The 19,756-nt window shown below is 40.4% G+C and overlaps 1 protein-coding gene across 1 annotated transcript in view; it reads left to right on the top strand.

Annotated features, from left to right (window-relative positions):
- Nucleotides 1-19,756, top strand: part of pou6f2 (POU class 6 homeobox 2) — a 541,627-nt gene that overhangs the window by 499,568 nt on the left and 22,303 nt on the right. The window contains exon 9 of the mRNA XM_060824196.1: nucleotides 5,591-5,759. Within this exon, the coding sequence (XP_060680179.1) occupies nucleotides 5,591-5,759 (169 nt within the window). The remainder of the gene's footprint in view (nucleotides 1-5,590; nucleotides 5,760-19,756) is intronic.

Below are 19,756 nucleotides of genomic sequence, written 5' to 3' on the forward strand. Positions count from 1 at the left end.
TTTTGGTCTGTCAAGCCTGCATTGCAATTCAATAAGTTCATGTCTGATTAGTTTGTGTTTTGGATTCTACATTTCCATCTACTCAAAGAGTCTTTGATTTTCTTGCCTAACTTTGAATCTATCCAGTTTCACCTTTAGAATGTTCCATGACCCTGAAATCACTATATTCTGAGGCAGAGTGTTCTACAATTCTCTGAGAAGCAATATTTTTCCTCATCCTTGTTTGAAAAAGGCACTCTCTAATTTTAAAACAGTGTGCCTCAGTTCTAGACTCACCCATGAGAGGAAACATTCTTTCTACATCTACCTCATCAAGACAGATTCCCTAGTAATTGTAATTTTGTAAGGTTTTTCATTTCCTTCAACTTCCTGATTAACAGCAATTAATGGGATTTTGTTTTGTATCCTCTGTAACGAAGTCAAAAACCACCTTTTCAATTTATCACAGCTTCTATTTCTTTATTATTTACCGTTTCTGACACCCTCCAGCAGACAAGTGCTCACTTTACTTACTCTTTTGCTTTATTTGGTGTCTATAGAAACTGTTGCTTTCTGTTTTTTATATTTCCATCTAGCTTCCTTCTATGTTCTAATTTGTCCTGATTAAACTGTTATTTGTCATTCTTTATATTCTGTCCATTCAATGCTGTGCCATCAGGCAGAGAAGGTTGTGCCTTTGCTTAATGGTCTAGAAAAGAGTTCATCTGGGTTTGGAGATAGATCCACTTTCAAAATGCGAAAGCCCTCACATCCTGGAACTCCTTTCCTAACTGCACTGTAGGGAGTACATACACTCAAAGACTGTAGCTTCAAGAAGGCAACTCATAATTACCTTCCTGAAGGTAATCAGGGGTGGAATGCTAGTCTAGAAAATAACACCTAAATCCATGGATGAATAAAATAGAAGAATCCTTTCTGACAGTATTAATTTCAACAATATGTAATTCTCCTCCCAAACACAATGTTTGTACCTTTACCTCTGAAACCCAATGCAAAGTATTCATCAAGAACCATGTCCATATCCTTTGCCTTAGCACGCAGATAATTGTTAAAATTCCTAATTGCCCAAGTTTGTCTTCAGATACTCTTTGTTTTTTCTGTGTTTATAAATAACTGAGTTTTCCTTGATTCTATTTGGCAATACCTTTTCATGTACTCTTCACTTTCATACTCCTCCACATTTTCTGCAATAATGGGCCCTTCCCATGTCATAAGCTTCCTTTCATTTTATCCTCTCCTTTAAGTACCTTGAGATCAATGAAGCTCTGGATTTGTTAGTTCCACTCTTTCTTTCATGAACACACTTGCTCTGAACCCTTTTCACCTCTTGCATGACTGCCTGCTACTAATCAGCACTTGTTTACTTCCAACGAGTTGCCTCAAGTCTGCATTAGCTTAAATTATGTCTCAACTTAGTAGAATTAGCTTTTCTTCACAGTTTATCAGCGTCCTTTCTCATAACTATCCTAAATCCAACTAAATTTAATCAATTATTTTTTGAAATTCTTGGCTGCACTGATGTGTCTGAGTAGAAGCTCATTTCCACTCCAGAGAGCTGAGAACATAAACCAGACTAACGCTTAAGCACACTTCTGAGAGACTGCTGCACTGTCAGAAGTATTGTCATTTGGAGAAGATTTAAAACTAAGACATTTTCTGCCTTCTCAGTTGGACCAAAATAGAGTTCCACTGATGTCATAGCAAATATTTATGTTTTTTATTAATACCACAAACAATCTGGTCATTTTTTTTGTGATTGCAATGTATGTCTGATGCCATTGTATATCTACCTGTTTTTCATCTATTTCATTATAATCTCCTTGACCCTTTTGTTATACTCCCACACATGATCAACCTCATTTGTTGTCCACCCTTTTCCTTCCACCTCTCCAATTATAAACTCCTGCTATTTTGCATCCCTCCTGTTATCCACTCTGTCCATTATCCATCATGCTTGTTACATATGCAGCCTGTTTAATGTTCTTCTGAATTTTACCATGCCCTAAGGACCTAGACTGGAGAGCTGAAGAAAGGCCAAGTCAGAGGCCACAATTAGAAAGGATTGCATGTGAAAGTAAGACGCAGCAGAAGCCAATAGAAATGAGATTATATAAAAGAGAAAAGTCAGTAATATTGCTAATTTGCCCATTTATTACTTTTTATTCCCAACAAGTTCTTTGATAAATGTAACCCAGCAGTTTAAACAAAATGTCTACTTGTTTGGTCCAATTACTTATTGATGTTTCAATACAAACACCTTGTTATTGAGATAAACTTTAGAATACAGTTACTATGCTGGACATTGAGCAGTTTTGCTATAGTAATATTAATTATAGCTAACTAACTTATAAGTTAAACCCATACATTAAAATAGGTCTACTTCTCCACCTTCTGAAATAGAGCCTTATTCGTTAGGTGGCTAATGTTAATCACTTGAAAATTGATATAATGCAAATGGGACATGTTGTCCATGTACAGCTATTACGTGATTGGAATGTTGGTCATGCAAGTGCTATGATCAGAACAAATTTTTGTGTTACTCCCCTGTCTAATTAACCTATCATCTCTTGACTCAATTTTGTCCTGTTATGCCTTTGCCTTCTACTTCCTAATGTTAACATTTTAACTTTAATCCTATCTGGACTTCACAACCCTCAACCTTGATCACTTGATGGTCATGTCACTGGACTCGTAATCCAGAGACCAAGTCTACTGCTCTGAGAACATAGGTTCAAATCCCTCCATGGCAGCTGGTGGAATTTAATTTCAATGCATAAATCTGGAGATGATAGCTTATGACCATGAGATTATCGTCACTTGTCTTAAGAAAAAAACCCATTATGCTCAGTGCCTATGTGGAAAGAAAATCTGCTGTCCTTACCTGGTCTGGGCTACATGTGATTCCAAACACGCACCAGGTTGACTCTCAACTGCCCTTTGAAATGGCCATGTAAGTTATTCAGTTTAAGGGCAATTAGGGAGAGGCAACGAATTCTGGCCATGCTAACGATGATAAGATCCCTTTTTTAAAAAAATGCGTAAATGTATTTTAAAATTTAAATGAATCAGTTTGAAACATCTTAACCCACTTCATATTCCTGCTTCCCTGGTTTCACTGCAATGTTTGATGACAGTGCGTGAGCAATTGTTGTCTACATGAGCTTCAAAGTTGTGGTTTTCATGCCATCAACTCTAGCTAGAGTGCATATAAAAAGTGCACAATATCAAGCATTGCTGTGAATATGCTGCAATGAATAGGGCCTTGAACTTGCTAAATAGGTTTCTGTGCATCTCCTCATATGTCTCAGATTACCTTTTACAGTAGGTCATATCCATGTTTTTGTTGTCTACAGATTGAATCTTTTCCTGATCAGCCTCCAAACTTCTCACCTCCCATTAGAATGAAGATCCTCCAAAACTCTATTAATTGTGTTTTATCAAGTCCATTGACTCATTAAAGCTTCACCCCAGTCCTCACTTAACAACCTTGTGTCCCAGTTCACTGTCGTCTTAATTTGAAAATTTTTATTTTTATTTTCAAACCCCTCTCCTCCCAGTCTGTCTCCTGCAGATGTAGAACCTTTCAAGATTTCTGTTAGCTAGATTTTGAATAGACCCATTTGTTGGGCACAAAGTTTGCCCGTTCAGATGAAGGTGGTCAAGATGCAAACTTCATGTTTCCACCTCATCCGAATGAATGTGGTATTAGCTATTGTGCCTCAAAGGCCTACTGTTTGAGTACAGTGATGGGGTGAGGGAAGCCAGCAACATTCGTGCTGTCAGTCTGACAGGTGCAACCATCCTGATTTCCTTAAAAGGAGGCTGCAGAACAATAGTCTGCATTCTGAATTCTTGAACATCAGTGTTCATAATGATCGATGTGATACTGGAACTATTGATGGGTTGGGTGGGCAGATGTTATGGTCCCACAGAGGTTGAGGAAGCTTTCAGGTACCACTCTCAGAAAAAATTGAGAACAGGCAACCAGGAAGGTCACCTTCCAGACTATGAACCCACGAACCTGGCAGCAGCATCGCACACAGTGTGGTCAACACCAGTGAATGCATCTTCTCATGACCTGCCCCACCCTCCACAACACCAGCTTCTCACGCAGCTCAATAAATATACCAATGATGTAGCCTCACCAAAATGGGGGTTAATATTCAGGATCATCAGCTTTTTGATCACAATTTAATCTTTGAATATCTTGGAGTACTGTGCCCATGCACATTCAATGTTTTTCACCTGACTGACTAAACATTTTCCAAGTTACTTTGGATACAATTTCCCACAAGAGGTTTGACTAGAGAAGCTGTCACTTTTGGTCATACTCAAATGAATGTACAAAGACCATTCCGACTCACGGCACAATCAAATGAACGGAAAGCAAAATGCTATAGATGCTGAAAATCTGACTTAGGGAGAAAAATAAACGGGCGATGGGGAAAGTCAGAAGATCAGAGAACATGTGTGGAGCAAAGTGTTGAACCTATGAGAAGGGCTGATGCAGTCTGACCTGCAGAGTGTCTGTTCATGTTTTTCTGTTGCTCGGCTGGTTTCTTATGTTGTAACCATTTGTTCAGATGTTCTTCATCTCTCGACTGTAAGCTCTCAGCATTCCATTTGCCACAAAATCTGCTTTCACTATCCTATTTCTTCATACAACACACAACACCGGGTTATCGTCCAACAGGTTCATTTGGAAGCACTAGCTTTCAGAGCTCTGCTCCTTCATCAGGTGGTTGTCAACCTGTTGGGCTATAACCTGGTGTTGTGTGATTTTTAACTTTGTACACCCCAGTCCAACACCATCACCTCCAAATCATGTCTATTTCTTCATAGTTACTGATTCTTTGCCCTTTTTCTAACTGTCCCAGTTTTGCCACAGATGTTCTGTGGTCACTTCTATTGCACGTCTTGTTATTCACAATCATTTCAGAGTTAAGTTTTCTTACAAAAAAACTGTACGGTTGTTCTGGGGTGCTTGAAGTATTTGAAGTGTTACAATGCTATCGCTATGCATGTAATATAGCTCGTTCCTGATAGGTCAACATCTCCGCAAGTCCTTATCTAAATAGTGTGTAGTTTAGTCAGCGCTTATTTCATTAGTGCTCCCTTTCAAATTATAGTGGATGATCAAAGTAATACTGGGCAGTAAGTATGACATACAGCTGTATGCACTTACAGCTTAATCCACCTATAGGCTCACTGGCTATTTTTACAGGCATGTGGATGTGTCTGTCCACATGTGTGTGTGTGTGTGTGTGTGTGTGGTTGGTTGTTTGTGCATGCTTTTGTGTAAGTGTGTGTATGTGTATGTGTACAGTGTACATGTCTGTTTGTGCCTTTGTGCATGTGTGCTGTCTGTCTTTGAACTGTTCCCTGCAAGCAATGAAAAGAACATTGGGTGGGATGTAAAATGGTCAGAGACAGCAGTTATATGGGCCCCTCTGTATGTGTGCATGTCAGTGTGTACATTTCCACCTGTGTTTGTGCATGCATACCTGTGCTTTTATATGTCTGCATGTGTTTCTCTACATATTCATCCTACTTTAAATCGTGACATGCCCTGTTATTTTGCTTACTACAGATCCACAAACAGCAGCCAGTGAGGTTGATGGAGTAAATCTTGAAGAAATTCGTGAGTTTGCAAAAGCATTTAAAATCCGGCGTCTATCTCTTGGTCTGACACAGACACAGGTTGGACAGGCCTTAAGTGCCACTGAGGGACCAGCATACAGCCAATCTGCAATCTGCAGGTAGCTAAGTACTTTGTGACTTTTGGAATGTGACCAGTATGCTTGGTGAGTGTGTCAAGTCATGTTTAACTGCACCTTCTGTTACTTCTACTGTGAGCAATTTTTAAAAATCAAATTAAAAGGTACATTCTGATTATATATCCCTTTTAAAAATCTGATCTTTTTATCAGTTTATTGGAATGACTAAAGCTTAAGAAGTTCCACTCTCTACGCTTAAAGTGAATGATCTAGAAAAATGATTGCAACATGATTTGGTCAAATAAGTCCATCAGCCTATTTGTTATAGAGTCCGGTTCAATTCATCTATGACAACCAGATATACTAAATTAATGTTGTCCTATTTGCCAGCATTTGGCCAATATCCCTCTAAACCCTTCCTATTCATATACCCATCCAAATGATTTTTAAATATTATAATTGTACCAGCCTCCACCACTTCCTCTGACAACTCATTCCATTAATGCACCACTCTCTGCATGAAAAAGTTGCCCCTTTTAATTCTTTCCCCTCTCGCGTTAAACCTATGAGCTACCCTGGGGAAAAGCCTTTGGTTATTCCCCTATCCACACCCCACATGATTTTATATACATTTACTCAGTGAAAATAGCCCCATCTTTCCAACAGCCAGTGAGATCTGAGCTAGTTTTCTTCACTCTCCATCACATTACCCATTTTGGCATCTTCTGCAAAGTTATTAATCATACCTCCTATATTCAGATCCAAATAATTACATAAATGCTCATAGATGATATAACACTATAGTTAGAGAACAAGGAAGAATGCAGGTGTCATTCAGAGGCTCAGAGATAACTTGCTAATTGTGGAGAAGGCAGAGGGAAGAGGAAATTCAGAGTGGGATGGGGTAAGTGGTGACCAGCAGTAGCCCAGAGGTTGAATGTGGAGCTAGGATGTGCATTCTTCTCTTTCTGCACCACAATAAGGTAAGATTTTTCTTTGAGATTTGAACTTAGGTTCTTATGATCCTTAGTGCAAACTGCTGGATTACGAATCTAGTAACATGATTGCTAGACATCTGTCATCCTCAACTGGTCAAAATAACATTCTGAAATCTACAAAGCTGACAGAAATTTGTGAGTCATCCTAAGTGTGCAGAATTTCAAGAGGAAATGAATACTTTGACACTGACATAAAAGTCCAAGATGTTTCCTTTTCCCAGTTTGAGCTAGAGAAAGGCAAATCACTATAAATATTGGGAATGTCAATGGCCCCGACTGATTAGAAAGTGTATAACAAAAGAGAACCTCAATGTCCTTTCATATTTGCACAAAGGGGGATATATAACCAAAAGCAAATCAATAAAATGGGTGAAGAGATGTAAATTTCATACATAACCACAACACAATCAAATCTTCTCAATCTTTTAGTCCACATTTTGATCCCTGCACCTGAACATATCTCACCATTGGCCTCCCCTCCTTGTAGTCAAGATTAGAGTGGTGCTGGAAGAGCACAGCACGTCAAGCAGCATCTGATAAGCAGGAAAATCTATGTTTCGGGCAAAAGCCTTTCATCAGGAAGGGCTTTCACCCAAAATATTGATTTTCCTGCTCCTTGGATGCTGCCTGATGTGCTGTGCTTTTCCAGCACCACTCTAATCTTCATCAGGAAGGGCTTTCCTGTTCCTCGGATTCTGCCTGGCCTGCTGTGCTTTTCCAGCATCACTCTAATCTTGACTCTAATCTCCATTATCTGCAGTACCCACTTCCTCCCCTCCTTGTACTCTTATAAGGCCAATTCACCACAAATCATACCCAGAATTGTAAATGCAGCAAGATACAAAGTAATGCTCCTGTTGTTTTATGATGAATTCTAAAGTATTCTAAACAGGTTGGAACTTTCCTCATTAGGATTTAGAAGAATGGGAGGTGATCTCATTGAAATGCATAGGATTCGTAGGGGGCTTCACAGAGTAAATGATGAAAGGATGTTTCTCCTCAAGGGACAGTTCAGGTGGGCATTGTCTTAAAGTTAATGGACACCAGTTGAGATGAAGAGGATTTTTTTTCAGTGGCGTGTGAGTCTTTGGAACTCTTTGCCACAGAGAGAACTGAGGGCAGTGTCCTTGTGCATATTTAAGGCTGAAATAGATAGATTCTTGATCAGTATGGGAAAAGGTTATGGTGAAAAAGCAGGAAAGTGGACACGAGGAATGTCAGACCAGCCATGATCCTGTTGAATAGTGGATAAAGCTCAAGGGGCCTACTCCTGTTCCTATTTATTATGGTCATATGGTCTCAAAGGGAGATGAATTTATTCCGTCTTTCTGTGGATATGTTTTCTGGCTTTATGGTACAATGATATTAATGGACACTGTTATGTAATAATCGATCACATTGCTATGATAGCAATTTGGCAGAAGACACTCAAACATGAATGAGTATTTGAAAAGACAGCTCTTAAATACTACACTATAGAGTTGTGTTTGATCGCATAATATGTGCAGACACAATTAAACAAGTGTTAGGAATGTTATAGTAGAGTATAGAATATCCTTTATTGTAAAGTGTACTTCAGTGTAGAAATACAGTGAAAAGCTTTTACAATGTCTGCCTCTTGTGGCACCATCTTAGGTACAAATACCTAGAGACAAATCTTGGATACAAAAGAGGAATAAAAAGTAGTTGCATTACTTTACAGAGTTAAAAAAATAAGTTAGAAATAAGATATCATTAAAAGATTGACATTACAGTCAGGTAAAAAAAAATGTCAATTAGAATTACAATGAAACAGCTCAATGCAGGGCCTCTACTCGTGATCTGATCGCCCGCACCAGATTCCAGTCCAACAGCCATTCCTGCTCCACTCCAAGCTTCCAGTCCGCTCTGTCCTGGCACTCAGCTGCTCCAAGGTAAGTTCTAGGACTGCCTCCCTCGTGTCAGTCTCCACCCAGGACCGCTCCAGGACTGTAACCCACATGCTTCTCCAGGACTCTTTGCTCACGCCTGCCACTGCTCCAGGATTCACCTCCAGGAAAGAAAAAAAGAAACAAAGAAAAGAAAAAGAATAGTCAGAACAGAAGAGCTCCATCAGGATCATCTTCCTCTGCCGCCATCTTGCAGGAAGGTAAAACTTAAGAAGTTAAGGAATCTTAGTTAGAGATAATGAACAATCAGCCTCAGGGTATTGTATGCACAGACAACCAAAGCTCAGATATCTAGGACCCGGTACCTCAATATGCAGATAGCAGTATTGACTTGAAGCACAAGATAAAGCACAGTAGCAGATAGGGAACAAAAGGAAACTTCCAAATCCAGGATCCTAACTTAAAATAGAGTTAGGGTCACACCTGAAATGGGGACCCTCTGAAGGCAGGCCAAGACTTTAGAAGACTTTGAGAAAGTGACTGCTGGAAAAAGACGTTACTCCAAAGGAGAGGAAAGAAGACTTTGGAAGAGTTTGAAGTCTGGATATCAACTGCCAGTTTCTGGAGAGCGTAAACACAGAATTGGAACAGTTCAGCAGTAGGAAGGAAAAATCCAAATGTTAATGCATGTCAATCAGCTAAGGTAGTTCATAAGGATGGAAGTTCCATTTAGGGCGGCACGGTGGCTCTGTGGTTAGCACCGCTGCCTCACAGTGCCAGGGAGTCGATTCGATTCCAGCCTCTGGCGACTGTCTGTATGGAGTTTGCACATTCTCCCCGCACTGCGTGGGTTTCCTCCAGGTGCTCCAGTTTCCTCCCACAGTCCAAAGATTTGCAGGTCAGATGAATTGGCCAGGCTAAATTGCCCATAGTGTTAGGTGCATTAGTCAGAGGTAAATATAGGGTAGGGGAATAGGTCTGGATGAGTTACTCTTCGGAGGATGGGTGTGGACTTGTTGGGCTGAAGGGCCTGTTTCCATACTGTAGGGACTCTAATCTAGTGATCTTACCATTACCTCCTTCTTAATAATATGGAAGGCTTACAGTGAGGCTAGAAGTGGCACTCCAAGAAAAGATCTAGGAGTGGCAGTTTTAGCACAGTAGAACAGCTTCAGGTTTGCATGTCAGCACAGGTTTTTATATGCTGTAGGTCCAATAGCTAATGATGTTCTGGCAAGAAAAAAGTGCAGGAAAATGTACTGTGAAGTATGATGCATTGAGTAAAGCTTTCAATGCATATTTTAGCCTCACAGGAAGTTTAGTAATAGTACAGTTAAGATTCAATCAGTGATTCCTGCATTTGGGAGAATCAACAGAAATCAATTTAACAGATTTATGTTATCTAGTGGAATGTTGAAGATATGGAGCTTTGATGGATGAATTAATTAGAGACTGTATTGTAGTCAGTGCTGATAAGTTATCAGACTTTCTTCAATCCAAGAATGATTTAATGTTGGAACAGACAGTTGAATTTGTGAATGAAGCAGAAAAAGAAGACCTTATTTTAGTTGAAGCAGTAGAGTTTTATTCTACAGCAGTAAGAATACTTTACCAGCAACTGAGGGAACACTTAGACAAATTTGTGCTGCTCAAAAATTTGACAAGGAATGCACAAAGGTCAGACAACTCCATCTGTGAAGGTGGTCAAAATATAACCCAGCAGAGCAAACGGGTATCATGAACAAAAACAATACTTGACTTGGTGAAAGATTTATTGTTGTACAATCTTAGAATGGTTGATGGGAAGATAAATCCTGCAGAAATTCCATGGGGGTGTCAAGGTGTCATGAAATGCATTTTCAAAGACAGATGGGATTATATTTTGTCAGATTTCTAAAAAGGCGATTGGAAAAGCTAGAGATGTATTTGTTCGATTCAAGAGTGAAAATGTATTTAGTTCTAGTTAACAATTATTCAAGATGGATTAAAATAGCAAAGAGTTCATTTAATCACAGTAGGTTCAGTGATCAGAGCACTGAAAAGTACCTTTGCAATCCAAGGTTTCCCTGAAGAATTGTGTTGGACAATGGACCTCAGTTTGTGAATGAGGATTTCAGAAAGTTCACTTTGGAAGTGAGCATCAACCAAATAACAGGTCCCAACCTGTCCTCAGTTAAACAGAGATAGAAAGAGCAGTCACAACAAGTCATCAGTGCATGAGAACCCAAATAGAAAATGTGTTTTTTTAGTTACAGAGCAACACCGCTGAATAATGGTAGCTCACCAGCAGAATGGATTGTTAATAGGGATGAGATGCAAAACAGATGTACCCAGAATTAGAAAGCAATCTCATGGGTAACCTAAGCTTGCAAGACCACAGAAGGTAAAACAGCTTGAGAAAAACCCACAGAAAAATATAGCAGAGGTGGCACAATTTAAGGTGAATACTCTGTCACCATAAAGCCAAAGCAAGATATCTAGATAAAGGATAGGAATTCAGAATCCACAGTCATCAGAGAAACAGATTAACTGAGTCCCTATAATTTCAGAACACCCAAAGGAACATCAAGGAGGAACGCAAAGGCATCAATCCTACTTGAGCTAAGAAGTGATCCAAGAATTGAGACCAAGTATTGTTATCGAGGAATATGGAGACAGCCATATCTATAATGCATGAGAGACTAAGTGGTACAATGCCATTAACCCCATGTTGAACTCAAGTGAACCAAATCATGTTTGGAATATCCAGTCAGAGTTTTAGATTGTCTGAACCTTGAACATTCAGAACTTCCTGGGTGATCTGTTGGGGTGTGCAGGAGGCAAGATGGAGAACATGGCAAAATCAGTGAGAATGGCAATAATGTTGTTAGTGATGATGTTAATGACTCCAGAAACTTTGTAGTGACAAAAACATGAAGCTGCCATTTGCAAGACGCAGCTACTTTGGATTTGCAATCATTGCATCAGCCACTTCATATGCATTCTGATTAAGGACGCTAAGGGATCAGAAGCTGGTCAAAAATGAGTTGCTCCATGCCATTGGCACTTGCATGCTGAACCCTGGGCATCTCAGTAAAAGGTTGAAGTTAACAGCAAAAAAGGTACAAAAGGCCACTGCTAGCTGAAAGGAAACTACTATTAGTTCCACCTGTAAGGGTTCTGTATGAGCCACATAAGCTCAATTATGCAACACATCAAACAGTATACAGCATATGATGAGGCAGAATAAGATGCACTGTGCAGGCGTATCCCCCGTTATCCATGTTTAACATGTCTCACTGTGTGATGAAGTGCATTCAGCCCACATCTCCAGGGTCTGCCACCGATTACTGTTCTGAAATTTAAGAAACCGTTTCATTCCATCTGTGCTCAATTTAGGTCTTTTCTGCCAAGAGTGATTGCCTTGCCACTGGTGGCATATTGGCCACTACCTACCTTAGAAGATATAGATGGATGCAGGAAGACCAAGAGCCGTTGACAAGGTCAGAAGCAGCAGCAGGTGGCCTGGAGGTCAAGGATCACCCAGCTCAGGGAAAGGTTGTGGCTGCACTGCACCCCAGGCTCTGTGGGTGTGCAGAAGGCCCAGAGTTTGCTGGCACCAACTCCATTCCTGGGCATGATTGAGGCACAGTGTTGACAGGCGCTATATACCTCAGGATGCTGTGACAGAACTGTGCCAGTTGCTGGAGTGAAACCTGAGGGCTGCTTGAAAGGCAGATCATCCTCTCATAGTGACTGTGAAGGTCACTGCAGCACTGAACTATGGTGTGCAAGGTCACACCAACCCATTTCATTCACCTAAGAAAAAGCCAGATCAACATCCTGGGCAATTGGATTCAGGATCATAGCTGGTTCTCCCAGCTACATAGTGTCATCAACTGCACATATAAAAGCTATATGATAACATTACAAGATTCATCAAAAGGAAGGTGTTCCATTTGATTAATGTTGAGGTGAACTGAGATCACCGTTCCCATTTTCAGGGAGATGTGGGCCCACTATACTGGCAGCTGTCACAACTCATACATTCTAGAGCACTCTCATGTACCTGCTGCATTTGGGGGTCCAAGTCCCTCACAAGGCTGGTTACTGGGGAACAAAAGTAACCCACTGTGACCATGGGTCATGACACCATTGCATAATCCCATGACTGATGCAGAGAGTAGATACAATGCTGCCCAAACCTAAACTGTGGCTGTCATAGAGCAGAGTATATGGCTGCTGAAGATACAGGAACCAGAGGAAGCTATTAGAATACTGACATGCCCAAAGTTAGATAGACGTGCAGTAATTTCAGTTCTTTCTGATACCTATTATGATTGAAGTGTAGTTGGAATGTTCTCTTCAGCCATCATGCATAAACCAACATGGTACGTGAGGTACCAAACAATGTGTCATTGGAAAACTGAACATAAGTGTTCAAGACAGAGAGAAATATTTCTGAAACCTTACATATGATCCAAAACCAGGACTTTCACTGCTAAGCAAGACTTGCATCAGATTTACAGAGTAGAGAAGTTAGAAAGAATTTATATTTGCCAGGAATTGGTGTTGGAGAGACTGTGAGGTCTGAAGGTTGATAAGTCCCCGGGGCCTGATGGTCTACAGCCCAGGGTACTGAAGGAGGTGGCTCAAGAAATCATGGATGCATTGGTGATTATTTTCCAGAGTTCAATAGATTCAGGATCAGTTCCTGCAGATTGGAGGGTGGCTAATGTTGTACCACTGTTTAAGAAAGGTGGGAGAGAGAAATCAGGAAATTATACACCAGTTAGTCTGACCTCAGTGGTGGGAAAGATGCTGGAGTCTATTATAAAGGGTGAAATTACGACAAATCTGGATAGTAGTAACAGGATAGGTCAGAGTCAGCATGGATTTATGAAGGGGAAATCATGCTTGACTAATCTTCTGGAATTTTTTGAGGATGTAATTCTGAAGATGGATGAGGGAGATCTTGTAGATGTAGTGTACCTGGACTTTCAGAAAGCTTTTGATAAAGTCCCACATAGGAGGTTAGGGTGCATGGTATTGGGGGCAAAGTGCTAACTTGGATTGAAAGTTAGTTGGCTGACAGGAAACAAAGAGTAGTGATAAACGGCTCCATTTCAGAATGGCAGGCAGTGAGCAGTGGGGTACCCCAGGGATCAGTGCTGGGACCGCAGCTTTTTACAATATATATTAATAATATAGAAGATGGTATAAGTAATAACATTAGCAAATTTGCTGATGATACTAAGCTGGGTGGTAGGGTGAAATGTGAGGAGGATGTCAAGCGATTACATGGTGACCTGGACAGGTTAGGTGAGTGGTCAGATGCATGGCAGATGCAGTTTAATGTGGATAAATGTATGGTTATCCACTTTGGTGGCAAGAACAGGAAGGCAGATTACTATCTAAGTGGAATCAATTTAGGTAAAGGGGCAGTACAAAGAGATCTGGGTGTTCTTGTACACCAGTCAATGAAGGTAAGCATGCAGGTACAGCAGGTAGTGAAGAAGGCTAATAGCATGCTGGCCTTCATAACAAGAGGGATTGAGTATAGAAGCAAAGAGGTTCTTCTGCAGCTGTACAGGGCCCTGGTGAGACCACACCTGGAATATTGTGTGCAGTTCTGGTCTCCAAATTTGAGGAAAGACATTCTGGCTATTGAGGAAGTGCAGCGTAGGTTCACAAAGTCAATTCCTGGAATGGCAGGACTACCTTACGCTGAAAGACTGGAGCGACTGGGTTTGTATACCCTTAAGTTTAGAAGACAGAGAGGGATTTGATTGAGACATATAAGATTATTGAAGGATTGGACACTGTGGAGGCAGGAAACATGTTTCTGCTGATGGGTGAGTGCCAAACCAGAGGACACAGCTTTAAAATACGGGGTAGACCATTTAGGACAGAGATGAGGAGAAACTTCTTCACCCAGACAGTGGTGGCTGTGTGGAATGCTCTGCCCCAGAGGGCAGTGGAGGCCCAGTCTCTGGATTCATTTAAGAAAGAGTTGGATAGAGCTCTCAAGGATAGTGGAATCAAGGGTTATGGAGATAAAGCAGGAACAGGATACTGATTAAGAATGATCAGCCATGATCATATTGAATGGTGGTGCAGGCTTGAAGGGCAGAATGGCCTACTCCTACACCTATTGTCTATTGTCTATTGTCTAAAGCTGAGAAGATTAGCCTAAAAACTTCAGAGATGACTTTCCAAAGCCACTCACAGGACTCGAGATGACAGCACAGAGTCATTCCATGTTTTGAACCGAAGCCAGTGTGTCTTTTGACAACAGAAAATTTTCTTATTCGCTCTTATCAAAGGTAAACAAGAAAATTGACTGTATGATAAAGTAAGGAGCTACTTCAACTGGAACCAACCACCTAATGCTCAGAGAGGCTCCAAGTGACAAAATGTGATGGATAGCTCAGAATCTGTATAGTTCACATACATCTGATCAAAGCAGTGTAGTGCAAAGTTCGTCGCATGTCATGTGTAGATGAGAGCTTAGCAAAATTGAGCAAGTGTTCAGTTTATGTAAAATAAATGCAGATAGTGGATTTTGCTACCACACTTGATTAAGGATCAAAGTTGCTCACACCTCCTTACACCATCTGAGAAGTTTTGTTTCAACATTTCTTTGTCATCATCAATGCCTGAAATCTTCCAGGCAACAAGATTAATCATTCTGCATGGACTGGATGGAGTTGATGTCACACAAGTCAGACCCTGATCCATGGATCCTCTCAGACAGAACATGACACTAGACTGCGAATGTGCTTCGATGCCTAGACGAAGCAGGATTCTCATTCAAACAAATGGAAATTCTCATAGTTATTTGTCAAGTTGCTTGGATATATTGGGCTGCACCTCATGTCAGTGTTCATCCTCAGAACACAGAAACAATCATGGAGTTTACAGCTCCTTGTGATATAACTGAGCTCAAGAAATTCAAGGATTTGGTTAACAGTGACACAAAGTTCTTACCTAACCCAGTTGTTCCCAATTTGAGAAGATTGGTGCCAGAAGGAAACACTACAGAGGACTTCTGAGAAAATCAAAGAGTTATTGATGTGATTTGATACAATTGTTCACTGACTCAGGACTACCAGCTTTCACTGCTGTAAGTGTGTCTTCTAAACAGAGAATTGTACTCTTTAAAGTGCAGGTAGATGGAAAGTAGAGATTACTCTGTATTCTATTTGACACTAAACATAATTATGCAGTGATAGAAAAAGAGCCATTAACTGATATGTAGGCATGGGAAAAGTTTGCAGATATGTTCTTGGTCTTCACTTCAAGATAGTGACCCAGTACAAGCCCTTAATAATGCTCTTGAATTCTAGGGAGTTAGCAAAAATGCCTCCAAATGAGATTAGTTAGGAAGACAGAGTATGTTGTGGTAAAACAACAGATACTTTGCTGTATATTGATGTGGCAAAGCCTAAAAATGGTGATGTAGTTTTTATTGAAGCGATAGAACCCTTTATGTCAAGAACACTGTAACAGCAACAATCGACTCTTGAATGTAATCAAAGAAATCTGATGGTGAATGTCCTTTGGTCAAAATGTAGGGATGGCCAGCATATTGCCACAAAATCCCAATTTCCGAACTTAGAGGACACCTCAGTGTTGTAGCAGATTTATTCATTTATGAAGAGAGATTGGTCATTCCGAGAATCCTGAACCTCGATTGCATCAAGGAATGTGAATGTCACAAAATGTCACCAGGAAAGGTAAATAGGTCAGTGTCAGAAGTTTTAAACTTGGAGGGTGGGGAGTTATCCCCAAGAAATGTGAACAGCTAAAGGGAGATGGTGGCACAGCAGTAATATCACTGGATTAATTTTCCAGGGACCAAGGCCAATGTTCTGGGGAAGTGGGTTCAGATCCCACCATGGCAGTTCGGGAATTTAAATTCAGTAAATAAGTTTGGAATTGAAAGCCAGTCTCCATAATTGTCATCATGAAGCGATCTTCAATTGTTGTAAAAACCCATCTCGTTCACTAACACCTTGCACTGAAGGAAATCTGCTATTTATCTTTGCTTTGTCTGACCTACATGTGACTCCAGACTCACAGCAATGTGGCTGACTCAGAACTGCCCCCTAAAATGGTCTCGCAAATCATTCAGTTCAAGGGCAATTAGGGATTGGCAGTAAATTGTTGCTGACCTTGACATCTGATGAAAAGGAGAAAGAAGGGTAAACAGAATAGGAAGTGAAGCCATAGGACAGAATAAAGTGAAAGAACACATTAATGGCAAAGAAGTATGCAAGGTTATAGAGCATGAGTGTAAAAAAGATTAAACAGTAAGTGAGAGGACAGCCTATTTAAAAACGTGTTGAAAAATATCTATCCAGCAATGATCACAGAGTCTGAAGCAATGATGTATTGGGAGGAACCACACCCTGAGGAGATTAATGACTTCGTGACTACAGAAAAATCAGAACTAAAAATTAAACATTGCAGGGCATAACATTTTTGGAGAAGATAAAGAGGGAAGAGGACAATTGGAGACGCTGCACCCATTATGATGTTTTTAATATAATGATGGTGGAAAAATTGATGCAGTAATCAACAGAACAAAAATAGAACCCATGTGAATAGAGGTAAAGATAGTAAGGGATGTAGTGTACAGACCACTGATGAGTGGAAGAGAGTTGGAGGAAGAAATATGCAGGTAAATTAGGGAACCAAGTTAAAAACGTAAAGTAAAAATTATAAAGGATTTCAGCTAAACAAAAACTGAAAGAACTTTGGCTGCTGGAGATCAGAAGCAACAACAGATTGCTGGACAACTCAGTAGGTTTGGCAGCATTTGTGAAGCCAAGTCAGTGTCATAGAGTCATAGAGATGTACAGCACAGAAACAGACTCTTCGGTCCAACCCATCCATGCCGATCAGATATCCCAACCCAATCTAGTCCCACCTGCCAGCACCCTGCTCATATCCCTCCAAACTCTTCCTGTTCATATACCCATCCAGATGCCTTTTAAATGCTGCAGTTGCACCAGTCTCCACCACTTCCTCTGGCAGCTCATTGCATACTCGCACCATCCTCTGGGTGAAAAGGTTGCCCCTTAGGTTTCTTTTATTTCTTTCCTCTTTCACAGAAAACCTATGCCCTCTAGTTCTGGACTCCCCCACCCCAGGGAAAAGGCCTTGTCTATTTACCTTATCCACACCCCTTATGATTTTATAAAACTCTATAAGGTCACCCCTCAGCCTCCGACGCTACAGGGAAAACAGCCCCAGCCTATTCAACCTCTCCCATTAGCTCAAATCCTCCAACCCTGGCAATATCCTTGTAAATCTTTTCTGAACCCATTCAATTTTCGCAACATCCTTCCAATAGGAAGGAGACCAGAATTACATGCAATGTTCCAAAAGTGGCCTAACCAATGTCCTGTACAGTTGAAACATGACCTCCCAACCCCTACTCAATACTCTGATCAATAAAGCAAAGCATACCAAATGTCTTCTGCACTATCCTATCTACCTCCGTTGGAACTGTTGCTATAAACTATGAAGGAGCTCTGAATCTGCACTCCAAGGTCTCTTTGTTCAGCAACATTCCCTAGGATCTTACCATTAACTGTATAGGTCCTGCTAAGATTTGCTTTTCCAAAATGCAGCACCTCGCATTTATCTAAATTAAACTCCATCTGTCACTCCTCAGCACAATAACCATCTAGTCAACATCTTTGCTGTCCAATATACCTCCAATTTTGGTGTCATCTGCAAACTTATTATACCTCTTATGCTCACATCCAAATCATTTATATAAATGACGAAAAGGAGTGGACCCAGCACTCATCCTTGTGGCACTCCATGTTCACAGGCCTCCAGTCTGAAAAACAGCTCTTCACCACCACTCTCTGTCTCCTACCTTTGAGCCAATTCTGTATCCAAATGGCTAGTTCTCCCTGTATTCCATGAGATCTAACCTTGCTGACCAGTGTCCCATGGGGAACCTTGTCAAATGCCTTGCTGAAGTCCATGTAGATCATATCCACTGCTCTATCCTCATCAATCCATTTTGTTACTTCTTCAAAAAACTCAATCAAGTTTGAGAGACATAATTTCCCATATACAAAGCCATGCTGACTATCCCTTATCAGTCCTTGCCTTTTCAAATACATGTACATCCTGTCCCTCAGGATCTCCTTACAAATTTGTTTCTCAATTTCCCTCTGACTATTAGGGGATCTATAATGCAATCCCAATAAGGTGATCATCCCTTTCTTATTTCTCAATTCCACCCAAATAACTTCCCTGGATGTATTTCTGGGAATGTCCTCCCTCAGTACAGCTGTAATGCTATCCCTTATCAAAAATGCCACTCCCCTGCTTCTATTGCCTCCCTTTCTGTGCTTACTGTAGCATTTGTATCCTGGAATATTAAGCTACCAGTCCTGTCCATTCGTGAGCCATGTTTCTGTAATTGCTATGATATCCCAGTCCTACGTTCCCAACCATGCCCTGAGTTCTGGGAATGAAATATGTAATAATGAATAGTTAGCCTGGATTTCAAAGTGAAAAACTTTGCTTGAACAAATTTATTAAATTGTTTGAGGAGATGAGAGAAAAAGTAATGAAATGGGTGTAATTTGGATTTGGATTTTCAAAAGACCTTTGATAAAGTGCCCATAAAAGATGAATGAATACAGCCAGAGAAGTGGCAGAATGGATTGCTACCTGTTTCAAGATAGAAAGCAGAGAGTGGGAGTAAATGTATTTAGTGATGGAAGATAAGAAGTATACCAAAATGATCCGTACTGGTGCCACAACTATTCATAGTTTAAAAGGACTTTAAAATCAAAAACTCAAAGTCTGATTTGTAAATTATACCACACTGTGAAGGGTCGTCAATACTGGGGAGAACTGTAACAATATCATAAGAGGACATTAATAAATTTACAGAATAGGCAAATAATTACCAAATGAAATTCATTGCAGATAAATATGATGATTTGGAGGTGCCGATGTTGGACTGGGGTGTACAATATTAAAAATCACACAACACAGGTTATAGTCCAAAGGTTTGTTTGGCAGCACTAGCATTCGGAGTGCTGCTCCTTCATCAGGTTGTGGAGTATAAGATTGTAAGACACAGAATTTATAACAAAAGTTTACAGTGTGATGCAACTGAAATTATATATTGAAAAAGACCTGGATTGTTTGATCT

The sequence above is a fragment of the Hemiscyllium ocellatum genome, chromosome 4, assembly GCF_020745735.1.
Source record: "Hemiscyllium ocellatum isolate sHemOce1 chromosome 4, sHemOce1.pat.X.cur, whole genome shotgun sequence".
Lineage (NCBI taxonomy): Eukaryota > Metazoa > Chordata > Chondrichthyes > Orectolobiformes > Hemiscylliidae > Hemiscyllium > Hemiscyllium ocellatum.